The following is a 27,158-nucleotide window of genomic DNA, read 5'->3' as shown; positions in this document are numbered from 1 at the left end:
GTTGAAGTAAAGGTGAGATTTTCTGAGACTTGAAAGTTGGGAAAGGGCCATGTCCACAAAGTTAGGAGAGTAGTAATCACAATGCAGAGATTCTGAGGGGTAGAGGAAGGCATGGTGTATTTTTCTATGTGTTTTGCATGTCTGTCTCGCTTGCAAATTTTATATTGAAATTTGTGGTCAGATTCTTTAGTCTCAAGTCCTCTTGTGGTCTCTAGTGACATTCTGTGTTCATAGCACTTGTCATACTACAATATAATTATCTGCCTATCTAATTCTCCCTCTAGACTGTGAGTACTGTGACTGTCTTTTATCTCTTATGTTCTCAATAAAAAGCACACCGCATACTAAATAAATGTTAAATGAGGAATTATAAATATAATTAAGGCTAACCTGTTATCAGGTGCTTTGAATCCTGTTCTTTCCCACCATTTTTGGAATCTTGTTTTCTTGTTCTAGTATATGCAAACTCTTTCTCAACTGGATTCTTTTCATTTAATCAAAACTGAAACCGTTGCAACTTAAAATGCTTCCAAAACCCCCATCTTCTGTTTCCAACTATCACACTATTTTTCTCTCCCTCACAGGTATACTTTTCAGGATTTCACTTCTTTATTTCATTACTCTTGCTCTTCAACCTATTTTATCTGTTTTCAGCCTGATATTATCAGTGACTTTCATGTTAAGTCCAATTGACATTTTTCAAATCTTAGCTCCTTTGGCTTCTAAGTTGCATTTGACACTTAATTATTTAATTCTTCTTACATTTTCTTCCCTTGGCTTCCACATCACTATACTCTCATAGTTTTCCTTCTACTTCTTTGTGGGTACCTTCTCAGTCTTATTTGCAGGTTCAGCCTCATCTGGATGACCGTAGAATCTTGTAGTTCCTTAAGACTCCATTCTTGGAATAATACACATTAGTAATTAACTGATATTCAATTCTTTCATAGTTCATATCCTTGAGAATGATTCTCAGCATGGGGAAATGATATATAGATACAACATAGGAAAGATTAAGTAAAAACTTTGTAGTCTTGATTTAAATTTGAAATATCAATATGAACTCAGGATGTATTTCATGTTAAAACCATTTTCCTCTAACTGTTTCTTCTTATATGGCCTAGAAACAATGAGTGCCTAGATTGTGGCTTTGAGAAACATTTAGAAAAACAAAACAGAAAAGTGTAAAATGAAACTAGAGCCACGACTGTTAACCACTATTAGTATTTCAAAAATATCCATCCATTGTTTTCTCTTCTCCCCACGCTTCCTCTCCCCCTCCCCCTCTACCCTCTCCACAATTTTCCACTTGTTGGATTGATGTCCTTCTCTGTCTCTTACTACAATCTTTGTTTTAAAGTCTATTTTGCCTGATAAAATATAGCTATGTCAGCTTTCTTGTGGTTGCTGTTTACATGGGATACTTTTCTCCATCCCTTCACTTTTTGTCCGTGTGTGACCTTGTATCCGAAGTGAGTCTGTTGTAGGCAGCATGTAAATGGGTCTTGTTTTTTTATCCATTCAGCCACTTTATATCTTTTGATTGGAGAATTTAGTACATTTACATTTAAATAAATATTAATAGGTATATACTTACTTTCATTCAAAGAATCACAGCTCCTTAGAGAAATTCAAAGCACATGTTTGGGGAGAAACTGTATAAGAATAGCTTGGCACATTATGTGTAACAGATAGAAGCTATCAAAGACTACTATAACTGTATCAAAAGGACTCATTAGCCAGTTTGAATTGGCTTTTTCATTTGCCAGAGATGGGACAATTTGAACACCAGTAAAGATAGTAACTGCAGTTTATTGAAAACTATTAATGTTTGATCCCTGAGTTTATAAGTGACACTAAAGAAAAAAGATTTAATTGATCCTTTTTAGAGAATTACAGTGCATGAACTGGTTATTTTGAAACTGGCAAGTAGTAGAAAAAAGTAACATTTATTCATGCCTCTTGTGTAATGGCTGTGTGGCTAAGCAAATAGTAGAAGAGGAAACACACTCTTCATAGAGATAGTCCAGCTATTAAGTAAAGATTTGGCAACTCTAATTAGAGTTAATGGATTTAGGCATTGATCTTCATTGTCTGCTAATTGCACAAAAAGGGAAACAGTAACAGTTTTTTCCTGATAGACACAGTACCATTTTTGAGGTGATTTTGCCCCAAATTTTTTAACCTAAATATGACCAAGGCACCAGATCCAACTCAATTTACAAAAAACACAGCGGAACATGTTAAATGTCACTACAGTGATGCTGTCAATAAAATCTATACCCTGCAAATATCTAATATCAAAAACAATGCAGTTTCTTCAACAAACATATTGCCAAGGTAGAAGATGAAAAGGCTTTACCTCAGTTAACACAGTACCTATCTCTTCCTCTCATAGCTTCCACATACCTCCTTTACAAAATATTGTTTTGTTTGTTTGTTTTTATTAAGGTATTATTGATATACACTCTTATGAAGGTTACATATGAAGAAACAATATGGTTACTACATTTACCCATATTATCAAGTCCACACCAATACCCCATTGCAGTCACTGTACATCAGTGTAGTAAGATGCCACAGATTCACTATTTGCCTTCTCTGTGCTGCACTGTCTTCCATGTGACCCCTCACACCATGTGTACTAAACATAATGCCCTTCAATCCGCTTCTCCGTCCCTCCCCCACTGCCCTCCCATACCCCTCCTCTTTGGTATCTGCTAGTCCCTTGGAGTCTGTGACTCTGCTGCTGTTTTGTTTCTTCAGTTTTCATTTGTTGTTACACTCCACAAATGAGGGAAATCATTTGGCCTGGCTTATTTCACTGAGCATATCATCCAGCTCCATCCATGTTGTTGCAAACAGTAGGATTTGTTTCTTTCTTATGGCTGAGTAGTATTCCATTGTGTGTATGTACCACATCTTCTTTATCCATTCATCTACTGATGGACACTTAGGTTGCTTCCATTTCTTGGCCATTGTAAATAGTGCTGCAATAAACATAGGGGTGCATATGTCTTTTTGAATCTGAGAACTTGTATTCTTTGGGTAAATTCCAAGGAGTGGAATTCCCAGGTCAAATGGTATTTCTATTTTTAGTTTTTTGAGGAACCTCCATATTGATTTCCACAATGGTTAAACTAGCTTACATTCCCACCAGCAGTGTTAGGAGGGTTCCCCTTCTTCGCATCCTTGCCAGCATTTGTTGTTATTTGTCTTTTTGATGCTGGCCCTCGTTACTAGTGTGAGGTGATATCTCATTGTGGTTTTAATTTGCATTTCCTTGATGATTAGTGATGTGGAACATCTTTTCATGTGTCTGTTGGCAATCTGAATTTCTTCTTTGGAGAATTGTCTCTTCATATCCTCTGCCCATTTTTTAATTGGGTTATTTGCTTTTTGGGTGTTGAGGCATGTGAGTTCCTTATATATTTTGGATGTTAACCCCTTGTTCGTTATGTTATTTATAAATATAATCTCCCATACTGTAGGATGCCTTTTTGTTCTGTTGACAGTGTCCTTTGCCATACAGAAACTTTTTAGTTTTTGATGTAGTCCCATGAGTTCATTTTGGCTTTTGTTTCCCTTTCTCAAGGAGATATGTTCAGGAAGAAGTTGCTCATGCTTATATTCAAGAGATGTTTGCCTGTGTTCTCTTCTAAGAGTTTTATGGTTTCATGACTTACATTCAGGTCTTTGATCCATTTCAAGTTTACTTTTGTATATGGGTTTAAACAATAATCCAGTTTAATTCTCTTGCATGTAGCTGTCCAGTTTTACCAACACCAGCTGTTGAAGAAGATGTCATTTCCCCATTGTATGTCCATAGCTCCTTTATCATATATTAATTGGCCATATATGATTGGGTTTATATCTGGGCAGTCTAGTCTGTTCCATTGGTTTATTGTTTTGTTCTTGTGCCAGTACCAAATTGTCTTAATTACTGTGGCTTTGTAGTAGAGCTTGAAGTTGGGGAGTGTAATCCCCCCAGCTTTATTCTTCCTTCTGCTTTGGCTCTTTGGGGTCTTTTGTGGTTCCACATGAATTTTAGAACTATTTTCTCTAGTTCATTGAAGAATGCTGTTGGTATTTTGATAGGAATTGCATCGAATCTGTAGATTGCTTTAGGCAGGATGACCATTTTAACAGTATTAATTGTTCCTATCCATGAGCATGGGATGTGTTTCCATTAATGGTATCTTCTTTAATTTCTCTCATGAGTTTCTTCTGGTTTTCAAATTATAGGTCTTTCACTTCTTTGGTTAGGTTTATTCCTAGATATTTTATTCTTTTTTATGCAATTGTGAATAGAATTGTTTTCTGATTTCTCTTTCTACTAGTCCATTGTTAGTGTATAGGAAGGCAACAGATTTCTGTAAATTAATTTTGTATCCTGCAACTTTGCTGATTTCAGATATTAGATCTAGTAGTTTTGGAGTGGATTCTTTAGGAATTTTTATGTACAATATCATGTCATCTGCCAACAGTGACAGTTTAACTTCTTCCTTACCAATCTTGATGCCCTTTATTTCTTTGTGTTGTCCAATTGCTGTAGCGAGGACCTTCAGAACTATGTTGAATAAAAGTAGAGAGAATGGGCATCCTTGTCTTGTTGCCAATCTTAAAGGAAATACTTTCAGCTTCTTGCTGTTAAGTATGATGTTGGCTGTGGGTTTGTCATATATGGCCTTTATTATGTTGAGGTACTTGCCCTCTATACCCATTTTGTTGAGAGTTTTTATCATGAATGGCTGTTGAATTTTGTCAAATACTTTTTTGTCATCTATGGAGATGATCATGTGGTTTTTGTCCTTCTTTTTGTTGATACGGTGTATGATGTTGATGGATTTTCTAATATTGTACCATCCTTGCATCCCTGGAATAAATCCTACTTGATCATGGTGGATGATCTTTATGATATATTTTTGAATTTGGTTTGCTAATACTTTGTTGAGTATTTTTGCATCTATGTTCATCAGGGATATTGTTCTGTAATTTTCTTTTTTTGTGGTGTCTCTCCTGGTTTTGATATTAGATTTATGCTGACCTCATAGAATGAGCTTGGAAGTGTTCCCTCTTCCTCTACTTTTTGGAATACTTTAAGGAGGATGGGTATTAAGTCTTCACTAAATGTTTGATAAAATTCAGCAGTGAAGCCATCTGGTTCATGGATTTGTTCTTTGGTAGTTTTTTTTTTTTTTTTTGGAATAACATGTTTTACTGCTTAAACAATAGCAAAAATAAGTAGGTGATATGCTCAACAATTTATGCAACCATCTATTTGTCCAAAATGCTCATATTTCTTTTTTTTTTTTTTTTTTTTTAATAATTATTTTTTTATTGAAGGGTAGTTGACGCACAGTATTACATTACATTAGTTTCAAGTGTACAACACAGTGGTAGAACATTTATATACATAATTCGAGGTTCCAGCTATCACCCTACCAAGCTGTTACATTATCTTGACTATATTCCTTATGCTATACATTACATCCCGGTTACTTATTTATTTTACCATTGGAAGTCTGTCCTTTTTTTTTTTTTTTTTTTGTTTGTGAGGGCATCTCTCATATTTATTGATCAAATGATTGTTAACGACAATAAAATTCTGTATAGGGGAGTCAATGCTCAATGCACAATCATTAATCCACCCCAAGCCTAATTTTCGTCAGTCTCCAATCTTCTGAGGCATAACAAACAAGTTCTTACATGGAGAACAAATTCTTACATAATGAATAAGTTACATAGTGAACAGTACAAGGGCAGTCATCACAGAAACTTTCAGTTTTGCTCATGCATTATGAACTCTAAACAGTCAGTTCAAATATGAATACTCATTTGGTTTTTATACTTGATTTATGTGTGGATACTACATTTCTCTCTTTATTATTATTATTTTTAATAAAATGCTGAAGTGGTAGGTAGATACAAGATAAAGGTAGAAAACATAGTTTAGTGTTGTAAGAGAGCAAATGTAGATGATCAGGTGTGTGCCTGTAGACTATGTGTTAATCCAAGCTAGACCAGGGCAATAAAACATCCACGTATGCAGAAGATTTCTCTCAGAACAGGGGGGGTGAGGTTCTAAGCCTCACCTCTGTTGATCCCCAATTTCTCACCTGATGGCCCCCCTGCGACTGTGCCTGTCTTAGGTTGTTCCTCCCTTGAGGAATCTTACCCGTCTCTGGCTAACCAGTCATCTTCCGGGGCCATACAGGGTAATGTGAAGTTGGTAAATGAGAGAGAAGCCTTATTGTTTGAAAAGGTTAGCTTTTTACATCTTTGCATATTTATGCCCTGTGGCTTCTATGCCCAGCATTTGTCTTGAGGTATCTTTACCACTTGGAAGAATTATGATACTCGATAAATTTGATACGAGGCACGAATTCTATTTAAGGGTTGTAATTAGGAAGGAAGAAGAAAAGCTGTAGAAGTAGCAGGCGGAAGAAAACATGGGAAGATTGATTATTTCTTTGGCATATCTTCTTGTAGAGTAACTTCAGCATGAATAGGTTTTAAGCTATGGTAGTTTTTTTGTTACCAGTTCAATTTTGTTGCTGGCAATTGGTCTGTTCAGATTTTCTGTTTCTTCCTTGGTCAGTCTTGGAAGGTTCTATTTTTCCAGGAAGTTGTCCATTTCTTCTAGGTTTTCCAGCTTGTTAGCATATAGGTTTTCATAGTATTCTCTAATAATTCTTTGTATATCTGTGGGGTCCGTCGTGATTTTTCCATTCTCATTTCTGATTCTGTTGATGTGTGTAGACTCTCTTTTTTTCTTGATAAGTCTGGCTAGGGGTTTATCTATTTTGTTTATTTTCTTGAAGAACTGGCTCTTGCTTTCATTGATTCTATTGTTTTATTCTTCTTGATTTTATTTATTTCTACTCTAATCTTTATTATGTCCCTCCTCCTACTGACTTTGGGCCTCATTTGTTTTCTTTTTCCAGTTTCATTATTTGTGAGTTTAGACTGTTCATATGGGATTGTTCTTCTTTCCTGAGGTAGGCCTGTATTGCAATATACTTCCCTCTTTGCACAACCTTCCCTGCATCCCACAGATTCTGCGGTGTTGAATTCTTGTTGTCATTTGCTTCGATATATTGCTTGATCTCTGTTTTTATTTGGTCATTGACCCTTTGGTTATTTATGAGCATGTTGTGAAGCCTCCATGTGTGGGAGTTTTCATTTTCTTTGCATAATTAATTTCTAGTTTCATACCTTTGTGCTTGGAGAAACTGATTTGTACAATTTCGATCTTTTTGAATTTACCTAGGCTCTTTTTGTGGCCTGGTATATGATATATTCTTGAAAATATTCAATCTGCACTTGAGAAGAATGTGTATTCTGCTGCTTTTGGGTGTAGAGGTCTGTAGATGTCTGTTAGGTCCTTCTATTCTAATGTGTTGTTCAGTGGCTCTGTCTCCTTACTTATTTTCTGTCTGGTTGATCTGTCCTTCGGAATGAGTGGAGTGTTGAAGTCTCCTAGAATGAATGCATTGCATTCTATTTCCCCTTTTAATTCTGGTAGTATTTGTTTCACATATGTAGCCTGTGTTGGGCACATAGATATTTATAACAGTTATATCTTCTTGTTGGATTGACCCTTTTATCATTCTGTAATGTCCTTCCTTGTCTCTTGTGACTTTCTTTGTTTTGAAGTCTGTTTTGTCTGATACAAGTACTGCAACTCCTGCTTTTTTCTCCCCATTAGTTGCATGAAATATCTTTTTCCATCTCTTCACTTTTAGTCTGTGTATGTCTTTGGGTCTGAGGTGAGTATCCTGTAGGCAGCATATAGATGGGTCTTACTTTTTTATCCATTCTGTTACTCTGTGTCTTTTGATTGGTGCATTCAGTTCATTTACATTTAGGGTGATTATCGATAGATATGTACTTACTGCTATCGCAAGCTTTAGATTCATGATTACCAAAAGTTTAAGGGTAGCTTCTTTACTATCTAAGAATCTAACTTATCTCACTTAGTATGCTATTACAAACACAATCTAAAGATTCTTTTTTTCTCCTCCTTTTTCTTTCTCCTCCATTCTTCATATGTTAGGTATCATATTCTGTGCTCTTTGACTATCCCTTGACTGACTTTGGGGTTAGTTGATTTAATTTTGCATTTGTTTAGTAATTAACTGTTCTACTTTCTTTTGTGTGGTTTTATTACCTCTAGTGACAGCTATTAAACCTTAGGAACACTTCCATCTGTAGCAGTCCCTCCAAAATACACTGTAGAGACGTTTAATTGTTTAATCCCTCCTTCAAATTTAAATGAAAATCTTGCCAGATAAAGTATTCTTAGCTTTCCAACCCCCCTAATCACCAGAGCATCATGCAATGTAGGTTTGTGTTCCCAGAGTAGATCTCCAGAGCTAGGTGTTCAGCAGTCCCAGGCCTCCACTCCCTTCCCGCTTCATTTCTCTTCCTCACACCGGTGAGCTGGGTTGGGGGAGAGCTTTGGTTCCGCTGGGCCATGGCTTTGGTACGTTCTGTGAGGTCTGTTCTTTTCTCCAGGTGTATGCAGTCTGGCATAGCCCTCTTTCCTGTTGCTCTTTCAGGATTTGTTGTATTAATTAATTATTTTCTATTACATGTGGTTTTAGGAGGAGGCCTCTGTCTCACCTCTCATGCCGCCATCTTTAATTTCTATCAGTCCTATATTATTTTGAGATGGTCTGTTCAGATGCATTTCTGTCCCATTAGACTGTATATTCTCTAGACCCAGGAGTAGCTTCCTAATCGTCTTTTATTACCCTGGTGTGCTGCACAGTGCCAGACATTTGGTGCAAAGTCAGTAAAGATTTCAAGTACAGATTTATCTGATGACTTCAGTAGATAAGTCAGTCATAGTTATCTTTGATATTTAGTTTTTTTGATTGGGAAATTGACCAATTATAGCATTTCATAATATTTGCCTTTTGCTCTTTTAACTCTTTTGAATTCAATTTACTCTTGTTCATTTAATTAGTAACTTTCAGATTGTATGCTTATTGTCATACACAGCCATCCTCTGTTCACTGTGGAGATTATTTTATTGCTTTTTCTAATTCTAAAGATCATATTTATCACTGTAAAAAATTCAGAGAAATAGAGTAGTATAAAATGAAACTAAAGCCATCACTATGAGCCACTGTTAGTATTTCAGAAATATACTTTTATCCATTGCTTTCTTTTCACTACACTCTTCCTTATCCCCTCCCCAACAACAGTTTTCTGTTTGTTGGATTGACACCTTTATCATCATGTAATGCCTTTGTCTCTTATTAAAGTCTTTGCTTTAAAGTCTGTTTTGTCTGATAAAGTATAGCTACCCCAGATTTCTTTTGGTTTCCATTTGTATGGGATACTTTTTTTCCATCCCTTCACTTTTTTCTGTGTGTGAGCTTGTATCTGAAGTGAGTCGGTTGTAGGCAGCATGTAAATGGATCTTCATTTTTTTTTCCATTCAGCCACTTCATGTCTTTTGATTGAAGAATTTAGTCCATTTACATTTAATGCAAGTATTGATAAGTATATGCTTATTGCCATTTTGTTAATTGTTTTCAGGTTGTTTTATAGTTTCTCTCTTCCTTTTTTGCTCCATTTGTGGTTTGTTCACTTTTAGTGGTAGGCTTAGATTCCTTCCTTTTTCTCTTTTTTTTTGTATTTACTACTGGATTTTTGCTTTGTGGTTATAGTGAGGCTTACATATAACAATTTATTCTATAAAACTGTATTTTAAGTAGATAACTTAAATTTGATCACATTCTAATGCTCATTTTTGCTTCCTCCCATTTTTTATGTTGATGTCACATTTTACATCTTTTATCTTTTGTATCCCTTAACTAATTATTGTAGTTATTTTTACTCCTTTTATCTTTTAACCTTCAAACTAGCTTTGTAAGTGATTACTCGATTACTTTTGCTATATGTTTACCTTTACCAATGAGATTTATTCTTTCATATGTTTTCTTATTCCTATTTAGAGCCATTTCTTCTAAGCTTAAAGAAGTCCCTTTAACATGTATTATAAGGCTGCTTTAAGGTGATGAACTCCTTTAGCTTTAGCTTGTCTGGAAAATTCTCTTTCAATTCTGAATGACAGCTTTGCTGGGTAGAGTATTTCTTGGTTGGAAATTTTTTTTTCTTTCTGCATTTTGAATGTAGCATGCCATTCTCTTCTGGCCTGTAAAGTTCTGTTGAAAAATATGTTGATAGTCTTATGGGGGTTGTCTTGTATATAACAAATTGTTTTTCTCTTGCTGCTCGTAAGATTTTTCTCCTTGTTGTGAACTTTTGACTTTTTAATTATAATGTGCCTCTTTGCATTCATCTTCTTTAGAACTCTCTGGGCTTCCTGGATCTGGATGTCTGTTTCCTTCCCCAGGTTAGGGAAGTTTTCAACATTATTTCTTCCCAATTTTCCATATAAAGTGATGCCATTACATATCCTGCTCTGGAATCTTCCTTTTTTCATCCAACAGGCTAGGTATCTTTTTCTGCATCAATAAATATTGCAGTACATTGTCATCTTTGGCACTTCATATTATTTCTTCTTATTACAATATGTTAATTTAACTAGTCCAGTACTGCTATATATTTCTTTAGAGTTATTTGTAATTTTTCCATATTATAAAAAATGTAGTGAATTTCTTTGAACACACTGATTTATACATATGTGAAGTTCTCTCCTTAGACTAAAGGCGTGTTTGTTGAGTCAAAGAGTATGTTCATTTATAATATCACTATTGCCTTACAACCTTCCAGAAAATTTAGACCTATTTTCATTGCCCCAGCAGTTGATTAGCAGTTTTTATTATACTTGAATTCTTATTCATAAGCTCTCAGCACTAGTCTTCAGGTAAAGTAACTCTTATTCTTTTTTTTTTAGCCCTCTCTTTTGGTGTCTTTTATTGGATTATTTATCTTCTCTGTGATTATCTTCTCTGGTAGTAGCAGAGACTATTAAAGTTGTTTAAACTATGAGATCTTAAACTGGACATGAAGTCAAATAAATTCAGAGTAATATGTGATTGTCTCATAGTTACTACCTAATACTGTTATACCTACCATGTCATCACACGTTTTTGAATAATAAGGTGGAATATTATACTTCTTAAATCCTTGGTCATATTTAATACAAAAGCCTTATGTATAAATGTCATCCTATTTATATCTGCTTGGAGGAACTAAGATAATATTAGAACTGTCTTTTAAGATCTAAATAATGTTTTAGTTCATACTCATTTATTTCCCAGGAGCCTCTCAAATATGTGTCTTAAAGTCTGACTGAACTATATTCTGATTTTAGCTTTGCCACTTAGCTTGGTTGTATGTGAAAATCAGTTAACTTTTCTAGGCCTCAATTCATTCTCAAAATTGGGTATATTTGATTGCTGTCTATGTGAATGATTGTTTTAAGGATCAAATAAAACATTGTGAAAATACTTGGCATAGTGGCTAGCAAATATTAATAATTCAGTGTTTTTTCATCTATTTATTTTGCAGCATGAGGTGCTATGTAGTATTTTCAGATATGTAGTCACTGTCATGTATCCTATTGCCTTCACAGAAATCTTCTGTACATATACCCCCAGAGTCTTAATTTTGCCAATCGTCAAGGTTCTGCCAGAAATATAACAGTAAAAGTCCAGTTTATGTATGGGGAGGATCCAAGCAATGCCATGCCGGTAGGAAATTTTTTTTACTTTTATTTTTCTTTGTATTTAGTTCAAATAGACATTTTTTCTTTTGATATCATTTAGTTGGCAGCTCTAAACTGAAATAATGTGATCTTATAAACGAAATTTCCAACTGCATTATTTCCTGTACAGATAGTAATGAGTTTACTTGAAGTCTTATTTATTGAGGACTTTGTAAATGCTAGGCACTTCCAGAGATACAAAGATGAATAAGATTTGTAATCTGGAGGATATAAAACAAATAACATGAAATATTAAAATGGTGACTTACAGGAAGGTCAGCTCGGAACCATCTAGGATCCTCTAACAAAGCAGAGAAACCTTTACTCTTGGCATCTGTGATTCTGCTTCTCTTCCTTTAGAATGAAAGTTCAGGTAAGGGAGGTGGAAAGTGATGGGTAATATATGAGGTTGTCGTATAGTTTGGAAACATTTCTCAGGTAACTCTTATATGTGTGATTGTTACCATCTTTGTTCAGAAACTTTGACAAAGTTCTCAACCTTGGCTGCCTATTAACACTCACCTGAGGAGCTTTTAAAACTACAATGCCTAGACTGAATCTCATTGCAGTTAAATTATAATCTCTGGGATGGGAACCAGGCAGGTATCAGTATTTTTAAATCTCCCCAATGGATTACATTTTGCAGCTACTGATGAGAACCATGGTACATACTAATTATTATGTGATTCATATAGGGATTCAAAGTCATAGTTGTTCAGAGATAGGACAGATTGCCTTGCTGATGTAATAAGCAAGTATCACCTGGAGAAGATGTATCTGAACTAAAAGCAACGGTGGTTAAAATGTTAATGTGAATGGGTCTAGACTTTGGGGGAAGGAAATATTCAAGTTGGAGAATGTCCTTCAGTAAAGGTACAGTGGTAAATTGCCAGTGAACCAGAACAATGGAAAATAAGTCAGAAACAGTAGATTGAGACCTGACTGGGGAAATTCCTGACTGCCCAAATTGTCACTTAGGATTTGTGGGACACTGACCAATGAGAGTAGATTTTTGGCTCAACTGAAATTAGTAACATGAAGTAAGAGTACAGCTGTCACTGTAGATGTTCAGCTTCTGAGAACCCTAGTGGAATGAAAAGAGGTAAGAATAGGTGCATTGTTAACAAGAGTTTTATTTTAGCCTTCTGTGTCAGTCATCAGAATCAAGTTCTGCTTTTCTGCTTACTAGGAAAGCTATGTATTTTCTTCTCCCCTATTGCGTCAGCCTTATCAGCATTTACAGCTCTTGACAGCAGGCCAAAATTATTCATCTTTGTATTCTTCTATGGCAGCTATTTCAGTTCCTGGCAAATAATACCTGCTAAATAAATATTTGTTGAAAAAATGTAGAGTTTATTTTTGAGGTTAGGCATTATCATTCTGTGCTTTTTGCTAGCTCTTCATTTCTCTGAAGGAAAAAGATATTGGATTGCGAAAGTACATGTTTTGTTATTCTATATGTGAATTACCATATGAATTTAAGCTTATGACAAATGTGGTGTATGTAAAATAATCTGTTTTTATTGTTTGCTTAACAAACTCTTCCTTGTCTCAGCATATACATGGCCACCTCTACAGAGCCCCAGCTGCACCCACAATGGCAGTTAGACCACTCCCTCTTTGGTGCTACCATAGCATTTTCTCACTTCTTTTAGGGACCTTATCACTTTATGAGTAGATGTTTATTTCTTCATCTTGTTCAGTAGACTGTGAGCTCCTTGAGGGCAGGGACCATATCTTACTTATAATCTATATCTTGATGCCTGTCATTATGCTTGACACATAATTGATGCTCAGTCCATGTCAGTGAATGATTAAAAATACATGTCAAATGGTCTAAAAAGGAACACTTTCCACTTTATATCATTTGTGTTATGAAAATAAATGAGTTACTATGTGAAAAATGATAGCTTCTCAGAGGGGGAAAAAAAGGTACTGCATATTAATTATTAATCATATGAAAATGTAATGCTTTATGTTTGTTTATTTGAGTGGCTGGGTTGATAGAGTATAGAAATACAGACACATTGTGTTTGCTTATTTTCTTATAAATAAGACTATTCAAATGGGTCCTAAGATAGTTTTTTGATTATATAATAATCAATATAATAAAATCATAGACTCCATAATTCTGGCACTGGAACATTTTATAAAAGCATAGTAAGGTAATCTTAGCAAATTGATAAAATGTGACTTATTTAGGAGAGTCCTTTTTACATATTCTTAAAATAAAAGAACACACTTAAAATGTTGCCAAAAGAAACACAAATTCCTGTTAATATGTTGTTTTTATTTAGGGATGGTGCCAATTAATCCCTTTATTTAAGGAAAAAACTGAGTTGTTCTACCAGTGATGTTGATGGAAGTGCAGTGACATGTACCTATTCATGCTTGTGTAGAGACGGCTGGCCAGATGTAAGAGTTTAATCTATGGTTAGATAACACTGCAAGCCCAACTGTCTCATATAGAAGTGAATCATAGCTCTGCCCTTGACATCATTAAGCCTTTTATCTAATTAGCTGCCCTAGTTAATGACAGTATTGCTGTTAGAATTCAAGAGGCAAATACATAAGACTGAATTATTTTACCTCTAAACTTTCTCTAGAAATAGGATTGTATTTTTTTTATGTGGTGGATTTTTTTTTATCACATATATGGGAATAGAAGAATGGAGCTTCTCCTCCATTGTAGAGTAGCTTGCAGGAAAATCTGGAAGCAAAGGATACAAAGCTTGACCTAAACTAGAATTTTTTAATACCGTTTATGAATAAATTAGATTGGACTTTCAGAATGGCTGACGTTTTAGTGGAGAAGCCACCATTTTATATAGTAGATGTATGCCACCATACTAGGACCATACTTCTTACATAAATCTGAAATAATATGCTACATCCAGATGTTAAAGTGAACACCTCACCTTCTTAAAAAAAAAGGAAAGAAATGTACCATATTGCCCAATAGATATAAATATAATGGATAGAAAATTTTGAATGTTTGAATGTCAGATGGGTCTATAGTTGAAATTTGCAGTTAAGCAATTGAACTTACTAATGAACGTCATTAGGCACATTGTTCTTCACTGGGCTGATTTTGCCCATTGTTCTCAAATAGTTATTAAATCAGACAAATTCTTACATAGATATGAAACATCCAGCATTTATTACAACAAAGTTTCAACATGCTGTTATTTGTTACAGGTAATCTTTGGTAAATCTAGCTGTTCAGAATTTTCAAAGGAAGCCTATACAGCCGTAGTATATCATAACAGGTACTGAATTCAAATATTTCTTTCAAAGTTACTCACTTCTCAGTGGCATTGTTAGCACTCACGTTAGTGTGTTTACCAAATGCTTTGCTGCACTAAATGTGCTGACATCAGTTATAATTTTCAACCTGTAGATACACATTCTCCATAGATATCACAGTATGACTTAATTCACAAAACATCTTTTCTGTCAAATTCTCTGATCCTTTCACTTTTTTTATATTGTTACTGATTATTGTTGTGGCCTCTGGTCCTTTGGTCTACCCTGTTATTTTCCCCTGATACTTTATAGTTTTACTTAACTCTTTCCTAAGCTTGTTCCCATTGGTGAATTAAATTGGTCTGCATCAACATCCAAGAATCCTCTTGACTTAGTGCCTTACCATTTGTAGAAATTGTTAACTTTGGATGACATTTGGTTTCTGGGTTTTAAAAAAATTATTGAGTGCTGTTGGAGAAAAAGTACAAAATTGTACCAATCCGGGCTATCACAAATTGTTGCTGTTTTATCATATGATGGGACTACAGTAATTCATTTTGTTTTATTTTACTTTCTTTTGGCCCCTTCACTCTGATAATCTTTTTTGCCATCAACTTTTTTACTCACTTTTGAATTTGGCAACAGCTATTTTAAGCCTTTCTTCCCCTTCCTCTAGCTCCTATTTCTTTTCTGTTTGTTTTACTCTTAGTGTTCCTACTTTATTGAGACCATCCAACTTAAGAACCGTCAACTTTACTCTTCACCTCAGATTATCTCTGTACTCACCTGCCTTTCCTTCTCTTTCAAAAGTAGTGAAGGCTCACACCCCGTGCAAGGTGAGTCCTTTCACCTCTGTGACTCAGTCTTACCCAGTCTGTTCCAGGATGACTCCCATCAGCTGTCCCTTCTCTTGCATCCTCAATTTCCTCCTTCATTGGCCCCATCTCTTACTGTCAAGAGGAAGCTTAAGTTTCCTGTATTTGAAAAACAAAACTTTTTTTCAGTGCTGTTGTGTAGCATAGTTTTTCCTTGGCCTCCTTAAAACTTTCTTCCTTCTCACCTTTATCTTACGGCCTTCTCTGTGTATCCTTCTGTATCTTTCAACACTTTTTTTCTGTAGTAACCACTGTAATTTTTCCTTTTAAGTATGGGCGTTCCACACAAAACACCAAGGTTTTGCCCTTAGCCTTCTTTTTCTATAATATTCTCTCCCTACGTAATCTTATATGTATTTCTCTGAGTTATATTCAGTGAAATTGCTACTTTTATCTTTATGTATATTGTTCCCAACGATTGTTTCCAACTCTATTTTTAGTCATAACCTTCTTTCTGAGGTACAGACATGTATTTTCAGTGGCCTAAGGTGCACATTCATGAGTCCCCTGCTGCCTTCTCAATTTCCATATATTTATCTCTGACCTTCCAGACCCTGTCTCTCTTTGGCTTTTTAGTTTCATTAATGACTCTACCATTTTCTCACTTACTGACTCGAAATTTAACATATCTTTGCCATCCTTCTTTTCTCTAATATCCCATCATCTTTTATATCTTGATGATTTTCTTTCTGCCTCATGTCAAACATATCTGTGCTTTCCTATTTCTGGGCCTTAGATCTTTTTTTTCTATTACAGTAATAATTCCCTCTGCTTATTGAACTCTTACTCATTATTTAAGGCCCATATCATTTATTTCATCCTAAATATACTTCCCTGATCTAAAATTTGAAGCAATTTGTTCAATTCTGTTCTTGAAGCACTTAATCTTACATGTTCTATACCAGGAGTTGGCAAACTTTTTCTGCAAAGGGCCAAACACTATGTATTTTAGGTCTTGTGGGCCATAAGGTTGTTGTTGCAATTACTCAACCCTGTTGTTGTAGTACAAAAGCAGCCATAGAGAGTAGGTGAAGTTGCAAAGGAATGGGTATGGCTGTATTCCTATAGGATTTTATTTATAGACTCTGAAATTTGAATTTCATATAATAATTCAGGCAAAATGTTATTTTTAAAACTTTTTTCAGCCACTTAAAAATATAAAAACCATTCTCAGTTTGTAGGCTATACAAAAATCAGGCAATGGACTGGATTTGGCTTGTCGGCCATAGTTTGCCAACCCCTGCTTTATAGCATAGCTATTGATACATGTGTGTCTTTATATTTCTACTAAATTACATGTATTTTAGGGTAATTTTTTTATGTTCATCTTTAAAACCACCACAAAAGTAATACAATGCTTAGTGTAAAGGTGGGCACTTAAAAATACCTGTTGATGAATAATCTGTAGTGTTTAATTTTCCATAAAAGCCACATAATATGAGTTCAAGAAAGAAATGAACTAAAACATTTAACACCAGGAAATACTGATAAACAAGGTAGTAATTTCTAAAAGTATTTCAGTTTGTACCTAAGTCTTATTTTTGTTGCTTTCAGCATTAATAGAATTGAAATGGCAGTACCGTCTAACATTGCCAGTAAATTCAGCTTTCTCAGAGTTCAGTGCTGATTAGGGAGATCAGCAACAAGATTTATAGCATCTTTTATTCACCAAAGTCTTCAGCTTCTCAGATAGCTATAGCATTAGCTATTTTCCTTGTGGGTATTAAAAGCCTCATTCCACCTAATGTTTCTGTGACCAAATCTACGTCTGTTAGCATTTTTGAGGCTATTTGAGATGGAAGGATATTTGACCTATTAGCATCAAAGATTTATTGTTAGAGGAAAAAACCTCTAATTGGGTCAAGCCTTCACTTTAAAGGTAGTTGGAGCCATATGGTTTGGATGCATTGTCATTGAGTATAACTGGGAGATACTAACTAAATATGGAATATTGGGATGCTAATGTTCTGCCCCTTTTAAGTTGATATCATAAACAGCAACCATGCTTTCCTGTAAAAATGTTTCTAGGGACCACTCTCAATAATTATTGAATTGGAAATGCCATTGGCTTAATTAAGTATATTTGTTGTATTCTTACTGTTCCTGGGAGCACTTCTAAACTGTGGAACAAATGCAGTTTATGAGTGTTCCCTGATTTTTTTCTTCTTTTCCTTTTTTCATTTTTGAGCTGTCAGTCAATTCACAAGTCCATGTTTTGGTAACTTTATTTATTTCTTTAGCATAGAATAATTGACATAAGACTATTCTGTAGAGAGCCCACCTTGATACCAAGTTTTCTAAAGATAACTTTTTTTCGTTTTTACAAAATGATAATACACATTAATCTTAATGTGAAGCTGTGCTGTACTTCTATAATAGAAAAATGTTTTTCTGTGGTATGGCTTTTAGTTGTAAAAACTCATTTTTTCTATGTAAAATGTATCAGAATTGGTTTATAAATATGGAAAGCTTTGCTCTGGTATCCTCTTTTGTATGATTTTCAATCTAATGAAGATCCCAGCATCAAGGTGGTGATTATTAATGAATTTTTAAATAGTAAGATTACTCAGCCTATTAATAAAAATGGGATGAGAAATTTCAGAAACAGTGACAGCTCCTTCATTTGGAAATATGAGTCAGTTACCTAGAGTTTTGTAATAAAAATATTTTAGAATAGAAGAAAAATTAAGTATGAATCCTCAAATTAACTAAAAAATTACTCAAGTGTGCAAATGCAGTAGTTACTTATTTTGAACAAATTACTGACTATTGATCTGTTTTCTTTTGTTTTGTTTGTATGAAGGTCTCCTGATTTTCATGAAGAAATCAAGGTTAAACTCCCTGCTACTTTAACTGATCATCATCACTTGCTTTTTACTTTTTATCATGTTAGTTGTCAACAAAAACAAAATACTCCTCTTGAAACTCCTGTTGGATATACAGTAAGTATACTTTTGTTAAATCTTTAGCTCTTTAATCTTAAAAATAATTATACTATTTAAGAAATAATTGGTATTCATTATTATTTGAGTATTCCTCAGTTGATTTCCCACATTTGTTAGGAAGAATCATCATAACAAGAAAATGCTCATTAATATAATTAACTAATTAACACATATAAACACTTATATGTTAGATTGTTGGGTGTTTACCCAATTGAACAGTATAAATATAATAGTTCTAAGAGTTCTTCAGAAGAGAATGGTTTGAATGTAAAATGATTTAAAAAGACCTGTGGCAAATAAAGCCATTTCTGCTTTAATTAAAGGCAATTAAACACCTGAGTCTATTTTGAAAATCATTATGATTGAATTGCAGAGGTTTATAAGGTAAAGGGTATCATAATGCGGTATCACGACTTTGTTAGAAAAGTCACACCTCCGCCCAAAAAAGAAAAATCAACATTTGATTCATTTTTTTCTCTGTTGTAGTTTGTTACTTGAATTTTGCTAACGTAAGAAAATAAATCTATGTTCATACTTCTTAGTTTTCAAATTTATATCTAATTAACTCTTTATTCCCCTATTTACATTGACACTAATATCTCAGTTTAAAATCAATTCACTTTGTAGCCTTTTTCTATACCAACTTCCCTTAGACAATAAGGACCTCCTATAGATTTAAATATTGCATAGGTAGTTAGTAATAATAATATTTTGAGGATCTTCAATATAATATTGTCAAGGAAACTTCTTTAGAGGAATTATGAAGACCTGTCATTATTACTTACATAGTTAAATTCCCTTGGTATTTGGTGATGTGAGACAAATTTAGTTCATACCAAGTTCTTAAAACTGATTTTCCAAGTAATTATTTTTGTAACAAACATACTTAAATGAGTATCATTTCCTTTTTATTTAAAAGTGGATCCCAATGCTTCAGAATGGAAGATTAAAAACTGGGCAGTTTTGCCTGCCAGTCTCACTGGAAAAACCACCACAGGCATATTCTGTACTGTCTCCTGAGGTCAGTATCTCTCATGTTGAAATTCTCCAGTTTGAAATAAGAGGTTTTTTTCATGACAAAGGTGTTTTTCTCAAATAAGACCATGCTATTCTATATGTAAGTATGTAGATAGTGAAATAATAATATCATTTTCTCCCATAATTAAAATTACTGTATAGAATACTTAGAAGCTTTTATTCTGGTCTTTAAAATAGAAGTATATTCATTTTAAAACCAAAATTATACATGAAATATACAAACTCAAAGAAAAGATAGATTTGGAGAATTTTAATATTGTAACATATGAAACTTTAAATAAACTACTCTGAGCAGATAACAGTTCTCTAAAAGGCTAGAGGAAAGAGAATAGATTTAAGTTAATTTTTTAGAATCTTTTTGCATTTGGTGATCACTTATGTGAAAATAAGAGTAGCTGTAAATATGCAGTACAGGAAACATTAGCAGCTTTGATGATGGTACATGTGACTTGAAAAAAACAACACTGGAAAAATCTCAGTCAAGAATCAGTAGCCACTGTTCAGGAAACAAAGTGCCTTTTGCGAGATTACTTGATGATTACCAGTGTCTCTTAACTGCCTTGACCATAACTGATTGTAAATGTTAATCTGAAATATATCTTGTGGATATTCTCCTGATGGTATTTATTTTCAGAATAGAAAAGTATTCACAAATAAATTTGTGTTATTTCTGTATATTAAAAAAAAGTAACATAAGACTACAGCTCTGACCTCCTTTCTCACCATTCTCTATCACCACTCTTCCCTAGCTACAGAACACAGAGCCCTTACTGTTCCTTGGGCACGAAAAGTGCATTCCCATCTCAGGCACTTCGCATTTCCCTTTGCTGGCAGTGCTCTATCACAAGCCTGTTTCTTCATTTTGTTCAGATGTCCACTCAGATACCACCTCTTCAGAGAGGCCTTCTATGGTTACTTTAAGTAGCAGCCTCTACCACTTTTCATCCTTTTGCTTTATCACAATTTTTACCACTAACTTTATGGTTCATATATCTTTGTTTATCTACAGATTATATACAAAGTATAAACTCCATGAGGGTTGGGACTTTGTCTTTCTTCTGCATTGTATCTCCAAGTACTTAGAATAGTGCTTGGCTGGTAGTAGGCATTCACTATTAAGTGAATAAATAAAGACAGTAGGAAAGAAATATGACTCTTCCCTTCCACTCTTACCCCAGCCCCTGCTAAATCTTTCACTCAGTTTTCCAGGGACACATCTTTTCATTAAAATAAATTAGTCATCTGTCAGGAGTAGCATTATATATTTCAAAGGGAAATATTTTAAAAGCAACTGTGATTTTATAGAAGTTATACATTTGTTCTTAATTGATTTGAAAATACAAGATCAGCCTACCAAAGGGAGGCTGATGGTCTTATTCTGGGTACTATGCCCATGTATAAATAATATGATGATAATTTGGGTTTTACCATAGGCATATCGTACGACTCATTAATATGTGAGATAAGTCACTGATTAAGTGCTTAAACTTTTGTATATCTTAATTACTATATTAAAATAGCAGTATCTATTTGTAGATTTATTATTGTGTTTAAAGAATACTTAATTTAGAACACTGTGAGACCATTATTTAAACTTTCAACTGTTATAGGTCATTGCTTAATGTGATTTTGTATTTACTTTCCTGGCTAACTTTGAGCTCTCTTTGATTCAAGTATTAACTTCAACAGTTGTTTGGGTCTTAGAATATGAACCTTGCCCATGTAACATGCTTAGGTACTGATAAACTGATTTCTACAACCCGTGAACTATTTACTTTATGATAATTGACTCAGTGATCATTTTCAGTTATCAGTATATCATTTTCTTCTTAAAACTAGATAAAAAGGAAGCTAAACCTCTGTCTGACTTTGTTTCACCTCATCTTCTTGGTTTTCAGCAATTTCCCCTTTAAATTTTCATGTCCTTTCTCTCTGAAACTGTAAGTACTCTTCTCAGGCAGGACCACTGACTCTACTTCATGGAAACAGTACTCCCAAAGTGCTGTAGTGTTTAACTTATACAAAAATAAATCTTGATTCCTACTGTTATTTGATGAATCCTATATCTGCATCTCTGCTAATCCATGTTTTGCTAGTTATTTGTCTAGTAAATTAAAATGCCTAGTAATGTCTTTACCAGGATGTTCCACAAATATGTCAAACATAAAATGTGAAAATTGGACTCATTCCTGTTGACTACTGTTGGAACCATATAGTGAGAGAAAAACCTTGGCCACCAGTATGCCTCAACAGAGAGATGGTATTCTGGTGAATTTACCTCGGCTCATTGTCGTCTCTTCTCAGGATCAGTGTTTATTGAGCCCTAGGTAGCAGATACATGCTTACAAATTCCATAGATGATTGATGAATGGACAAGCATGCTAGTGTGTCACCAGATTTTTCTCTCTTTTTGTTTATGGTACTCAGCCTCGGGCACTCATCATCATCACCTGGACCTTAAAATAGTTTTGTTTGATTGTACCTGAAATATGTCATGATGAAAAATACACTTACCCCTTACTTATGAATTATACTTCTAAGTATTTATCCTACAGGTATATTTTCCTAGGTATGTAAAGATTGTTATATAGCATGTTTTTAAACTTAATAGTGGATATACCTATTTAAGAATAATTCACACTCTTCAGTTTATTGTTTTTTTATTTAGTAATAAGTGTAACCCAATCAAGGAGCTAGAACACTGACAATATCTTACATCACTTATGTGCTCATCCCTATTCCACACTCTTCATACTGCTAACTATAAGAAACTAGTCTTTAAAAAGAAAATTGTGATAAAATACACGTAACATGAAATTTACCATTTTAACCATTTACATGTATAGTTCTGTGGCATTAAATACATTCACACTGTTTTGAAAACTAGCCTCTTAAAACTACTTAGTTGAGATATATGTGTGCCTAAAGAATACATTTTAGTTTACTTTGCTTATTTTATGAATTTAATGAAAAGGTTTTTATGCTGTGTATAATCCTCTGAGACTTGTGTTTTTCATTCAACATTGTGTTACCAAGGTTTAGTGCTTCTTTATGATCAAAATGAAATATCCCTTTGGCATTTCATTATGCTTAGAATAGAATCTAGATTTTTTCCCCATGACCTACAAATCTCTGAGTGATCTGGCCCTCTGCCTCTCCAACATCATGTTCCATTATCACCACAGCCCTTCCATACTTACAGCTTCTTCCAAACTTTTTCCTGCCTCCAGGTCTTCGAACTTTCTCTTTCTTCCTGATCTTCACATCTTGCCTCACTCCACGAATTCTCAGCCTTTCCTTCCTCCACACCGCTGATACACTCTAAAATTTTTTATCAAATTTGATTTACCTAATACTTTTCACTGTCTGAAATTATTTATTTACTTGTTTTTCTCTACATGAAGTGGTTGATAAGCCCCATGAAAGTAGACCCTATATTAACCATGGAACCCCAGGACCTAGAAAACTGTAGAGACTGCAGCAAATATTTGTTGTATGAATCAAATTGAAAAAAATTATAGGATTATTGGCATTAGCAAAAAACAAAATATGGAAATTACCTGGATATTGGCCAAGAGTTTAATGTTTTAATTTTTGTACAGTGGTGCAGTAATTGAGTGATATAGACTTAAATGTCTCAGTAGAACATTTATAATAAAAACAAACAAATATACTAACAGCCAGATAGTAAGTAGGTATTCATCAGTAATTGTGTGGGAAATCGTTTGGAAAATACACACCACTTTAGCAAAGTTAGCTCTCAGAGGGGTTACGAAAGTTTTGTTTTTTTTTTTTGTTTTCTTCTTTTCTTCTTTTAAATCTCATATACTTTTGAAAGGCAGTATAACATAATTTCCAGGGTTTCACTCCAGGCTCCACCATTTATTAGTTGTATGACCTTGGGTAAGTTTCTTAATCACTGCTATGGACTAAATTGGGCCCCACACCCCCATTTTTATGTTGAAGTCCTTACCCCCAGTGTGATGGTATTTGGAGATGAGAACTATGGGAGGTATTTAGGGTTAGATGAGGTTATGATGGTGGGGCCTTATGATGGGTTTAGTGTCCTTAAAAAAGAGACATTAGAGAGCTTGCTGTGTGAGGACACAGTGGAAGCAGCCATCTGCAAGGTAAGAAGAGGTTCTCACCAGAAACTGACCAGGCTGGCACATTGATCTTGGACTTCTAGTCTCCAGACTGTGAGAAAACAAATTTCTCTTGTTAAGCCACCCAGTGTACAATATTTTGTTACAGCATCTTGAGCTAAGACACTCTATGAATTTTCTCATCTGTAAATTGAGAAGAGTAATGCCTATAATAAGAGGTTATCTTGATGAATGAATGATATGATAGTACAAAGAACATTTAGAATGGTGCCAGCCACATGAAAAGGGCTAGGAATGTGTGCTACTATTACGTTATTCCTATAGCCACATTACTTTTAAGAATAATCTTACTTTAGCCTGCATCCGAATCACCTGGGAAGTTTGTAACTCCAGCTGTTGAATCTTAACCCCCCAGTTTCTGATGCAGTAGGTTTGGTTGAGGCTTGATTATTTACATTTTGGACAAGTGCCAGGGTGATGTTTATGCTTGTGATTCTATGATCAGACTGTCAGAACCACTGTTTGGAAAGAAAGTTATGTGTTCACATTTTACTTGTGTGTCCTGTTTTTTTTAAAAGCTGGACACAAGTGTTATGGATTAAAAGAGCTAATGCTTTTTCTTGCTTTGAAGTGTTTCAGTCTACTCACCAGCTTTTCTATTTTTGCAAAAGTGTTTCAAAACCTGTATTGTTTATACCTCAGTAGAGATACTGCATTTCTTAGTGTTGAATTTTGTAACAAGAAACTGACTTTATTTGGTTTCTTTTCTACATATGATAAAAATACGAAACCATGGAAAAGAAAGTGTATTCATTTTTTTATCCTGAAACTTTTATTTTTACCATTTGTTTAAGGGTACTTTAAATGGCTTATTGAATGAAGCTTTTTTAATTTTTTTAAAGTTTTTGAATTTTTATTTAATTTTTTTTGAAGTATAGTGATGTACAATCTTACATTGGTTTCATGTATTCAACACAGTGGTTCAACAGTTACCCATTGCTTGCCAATGGGTTTCAGCCCCGGGAGAGTTTGCTATGGATTCAATGTGACCAAAGAAATTGACAGCAAAACGTTCTTTGGGGTGAAAGGTTTAATTACCCGGCTTGCTCTCCCAGTGGTAGGTCGAGCACTAGCATCTGTGCCTCCACCCAGAGCACTGGGCCAACCTCTCTGTATAGTGCAATTATAGCTTATTGCCTAAAGGTGTAAAAGTGGTAGCCTAGCAACAGGCCAGTTACATCATCAGGTGCTTTAAGTTCAGTGAGGTCCTGGCCATAGGAACCCCAACTTCCCCACACTCCACCCCTCTAGGATTCTTGCCTTACCATCTACATGCTTTTAATCTTCAATAATGGTCCCTGTGCGAGAAAGCTGGAGCACTGTAACCAGATTCCACAACAGCAACAGAGGATAACAACAACTTAGAGATAATGACAAAAATTAAGATAATACAAGATTTTGATAGCAAAAATTAAAATAATCCTCAAGCCAGAGGAGGTTCCTAATAACAAAAATTATAATAATGCTCAAGCCAGAGGAAGTTCCCAATCCACAAAGACTTTAGGGGCGATAAGACATGTTTTATGACACCAGCATAGGCAAATCTTGTCCATCAGGTAGGATGCATGCAAGAGAGTGGTCCTGTGATAGAACTGTAGCAGGAAGGGAGTCTCTTCCATGTGTAGTATACCATACTTTTACTCCTTTCCTGGTGGGGGTTACTGAAGGGTCTATGTATAGTGCTACTGGAGGTGCATGCACTGGCCATAATGATAAAACAAAACTCCCTGGTAAGATACTCTTACCTTTTGGCCATTCAGAATATACTGCTGTGACCTTTGGGGGCCACTCTGCTGTTATTCCAGAAACACACAGGAGGCCAGCTTCCAGGCCTTGTCCTCAAGGTGCCAGGAGAGCCAGCCATCGTTGGTCGATGTGTCAAAAAGTCCAAGGTCACATCCATTCAATGGAGTCTCCAGGGTTCAGTGAAATTGGTGCTGGCAGCAAGATATTATTCTGGTGGCCGAACCTTGGCTTCAGTGATTCTTCCTTGGTTTGTACTTGCAGTTGTATAGGGAAGGCAGCCATATGTCTACAGGGCTCAGGGCTCCCTTTCGGAGTCTCTCATTCAAATGCCATAGCACAGTCCATAAGCGGACTGACCATCCCCGCAGACTATTGGTATCTGACTTTAGTCTGGATTTTAACAAGCCATTGTGCCTCTCTATCATGCCTGCTGTGGTAGGATTGCATGGCACATGAAACTTCCATTTGAATCCCAGCTGTCACACCCATTCTTTCAGTGTATGTCCAGTAAAATGGCCTGATCACTCAATTCCTGTGGTTGGCCATAGGTGGAAAAGAGATGCTCCAGGCCTCTTTCGGTCATCTGCTGGTCTGCACAATGGGTAGGAAAAAGCAACCAGAAGTCTAGTAGCTGTGTCCACACAAGTCATGGCATACCGATATCCTTCTGACAGAGGTAGAGGCCCAATATAGTCTATCTGCCACCTGATGAGGAGTATAGGCCCCTTAGCTATTGTCCCATGTTGCTGTGGAACTCGGTGTAAGTCCCTTTTGGAGCACATGACACACTCCTGCTGGGCTCTACTAACTTCTTCAAAGGTCAAAGGCAAGCCCCACTGATGGGCTACAGCTCACATTGTCTTTTGCCCCACATGCAACAAACGCTGATGTAACCATTGGGCTACATCAGGTAGGCTTTCCTTCTAACCAACATATCTGGGCCAATTTATCTGCTTCATCATTTCCTGGGGATGCTAGTGGCAAATGACCTGGCACATGGTATACTGTTAATTATTTTAGTCTGACCACAGGCCCACAAGTCTTGCCACATTCTTGCCCCCAAAAGGGTCGGTGACCAACCAGCCAGTTGACATGGTACCAGGTTGGCAGCCACAGGTCAAGCCCCGACAGACAGCCCAGCTGTCAGTGCAGACAACTATAGGGGAGGGCTCCTGGCTGATCACAAGCCACATGGCCCACAACTCTACCCATTGGCTGCTCTTCCCCTCATCATCTTCCATCCATATTGTCTCAGTCTTAGGATGGAAAGCTATGGCCCTCCATTTTGGGGGCTGCCCACAGCTGGAGCTGTTGTGTACCATGCATCTTTGGGTATAGGGACTTCCCTCCCAATGGGGAACTCTCTGCTACTAATGGTTCAAAAGCAGTTCTTCCTGCTTTTCACTAGTATATGTCACTGGCCCTAATAAGTGCTGGAGTTCTTCACTCAAGG

General features: G+C 35.4%; 1 protein-coding gene across 14 annotated transcripts in view; it reads left to right on the top strand.

Moving 5' to 3' along the window:
* The window catches only part of DOCK7 (dedicator of cytokinesis 7), a 252,706-nt gene that overhangs the window by 122,258 nt on the left and 103,290 nt on the right, over positions 1–27,158 (top strand). For 13 of the 14 annotated variants that reach the window (XM_036911277.2, XM_036911273.2, XM_036911272.2 and 10 more), the window contains 4 exons: positions 11,558–11,675; positions 14,888–14,958; positions 18,614–18,752; positions 19,675–19,776. In XM_036911277.2, coding sequence (XP_036767172.2) covers positions 11,558–11,675; positions 14,888–14,958; positions 18,614–18,752; positions 19,675–19,776 — 430 coding nt within the window. Of the gene's footprint in view, positions 1–11,557; positions 11,676–14,887; positions 14,959–18,613; positions 18,753–19,674; positions 19,777–27,158 lie in introns of those variants that run through there. The other variant, XM_036911276.2, reaches the window with a different exon arrangement.

Source organism: Manis pentadactyla, chromosome 4, assembly GCF_030020395.1.
Source record: "Manis pentadactyla isolate mManPen7 chromosome 4, mManPen7.hap1, whole genome shotgun sequence".
Classification (NCBI taxonomy): Eukaryota; Metazoa; Chordata; class Mammalia; order Pholidota; family Manidae; genus Manis; species Manis pentadactyla.
This window is presented reverse-complemented; position numbering and strand designations above follow the sequence as displayed.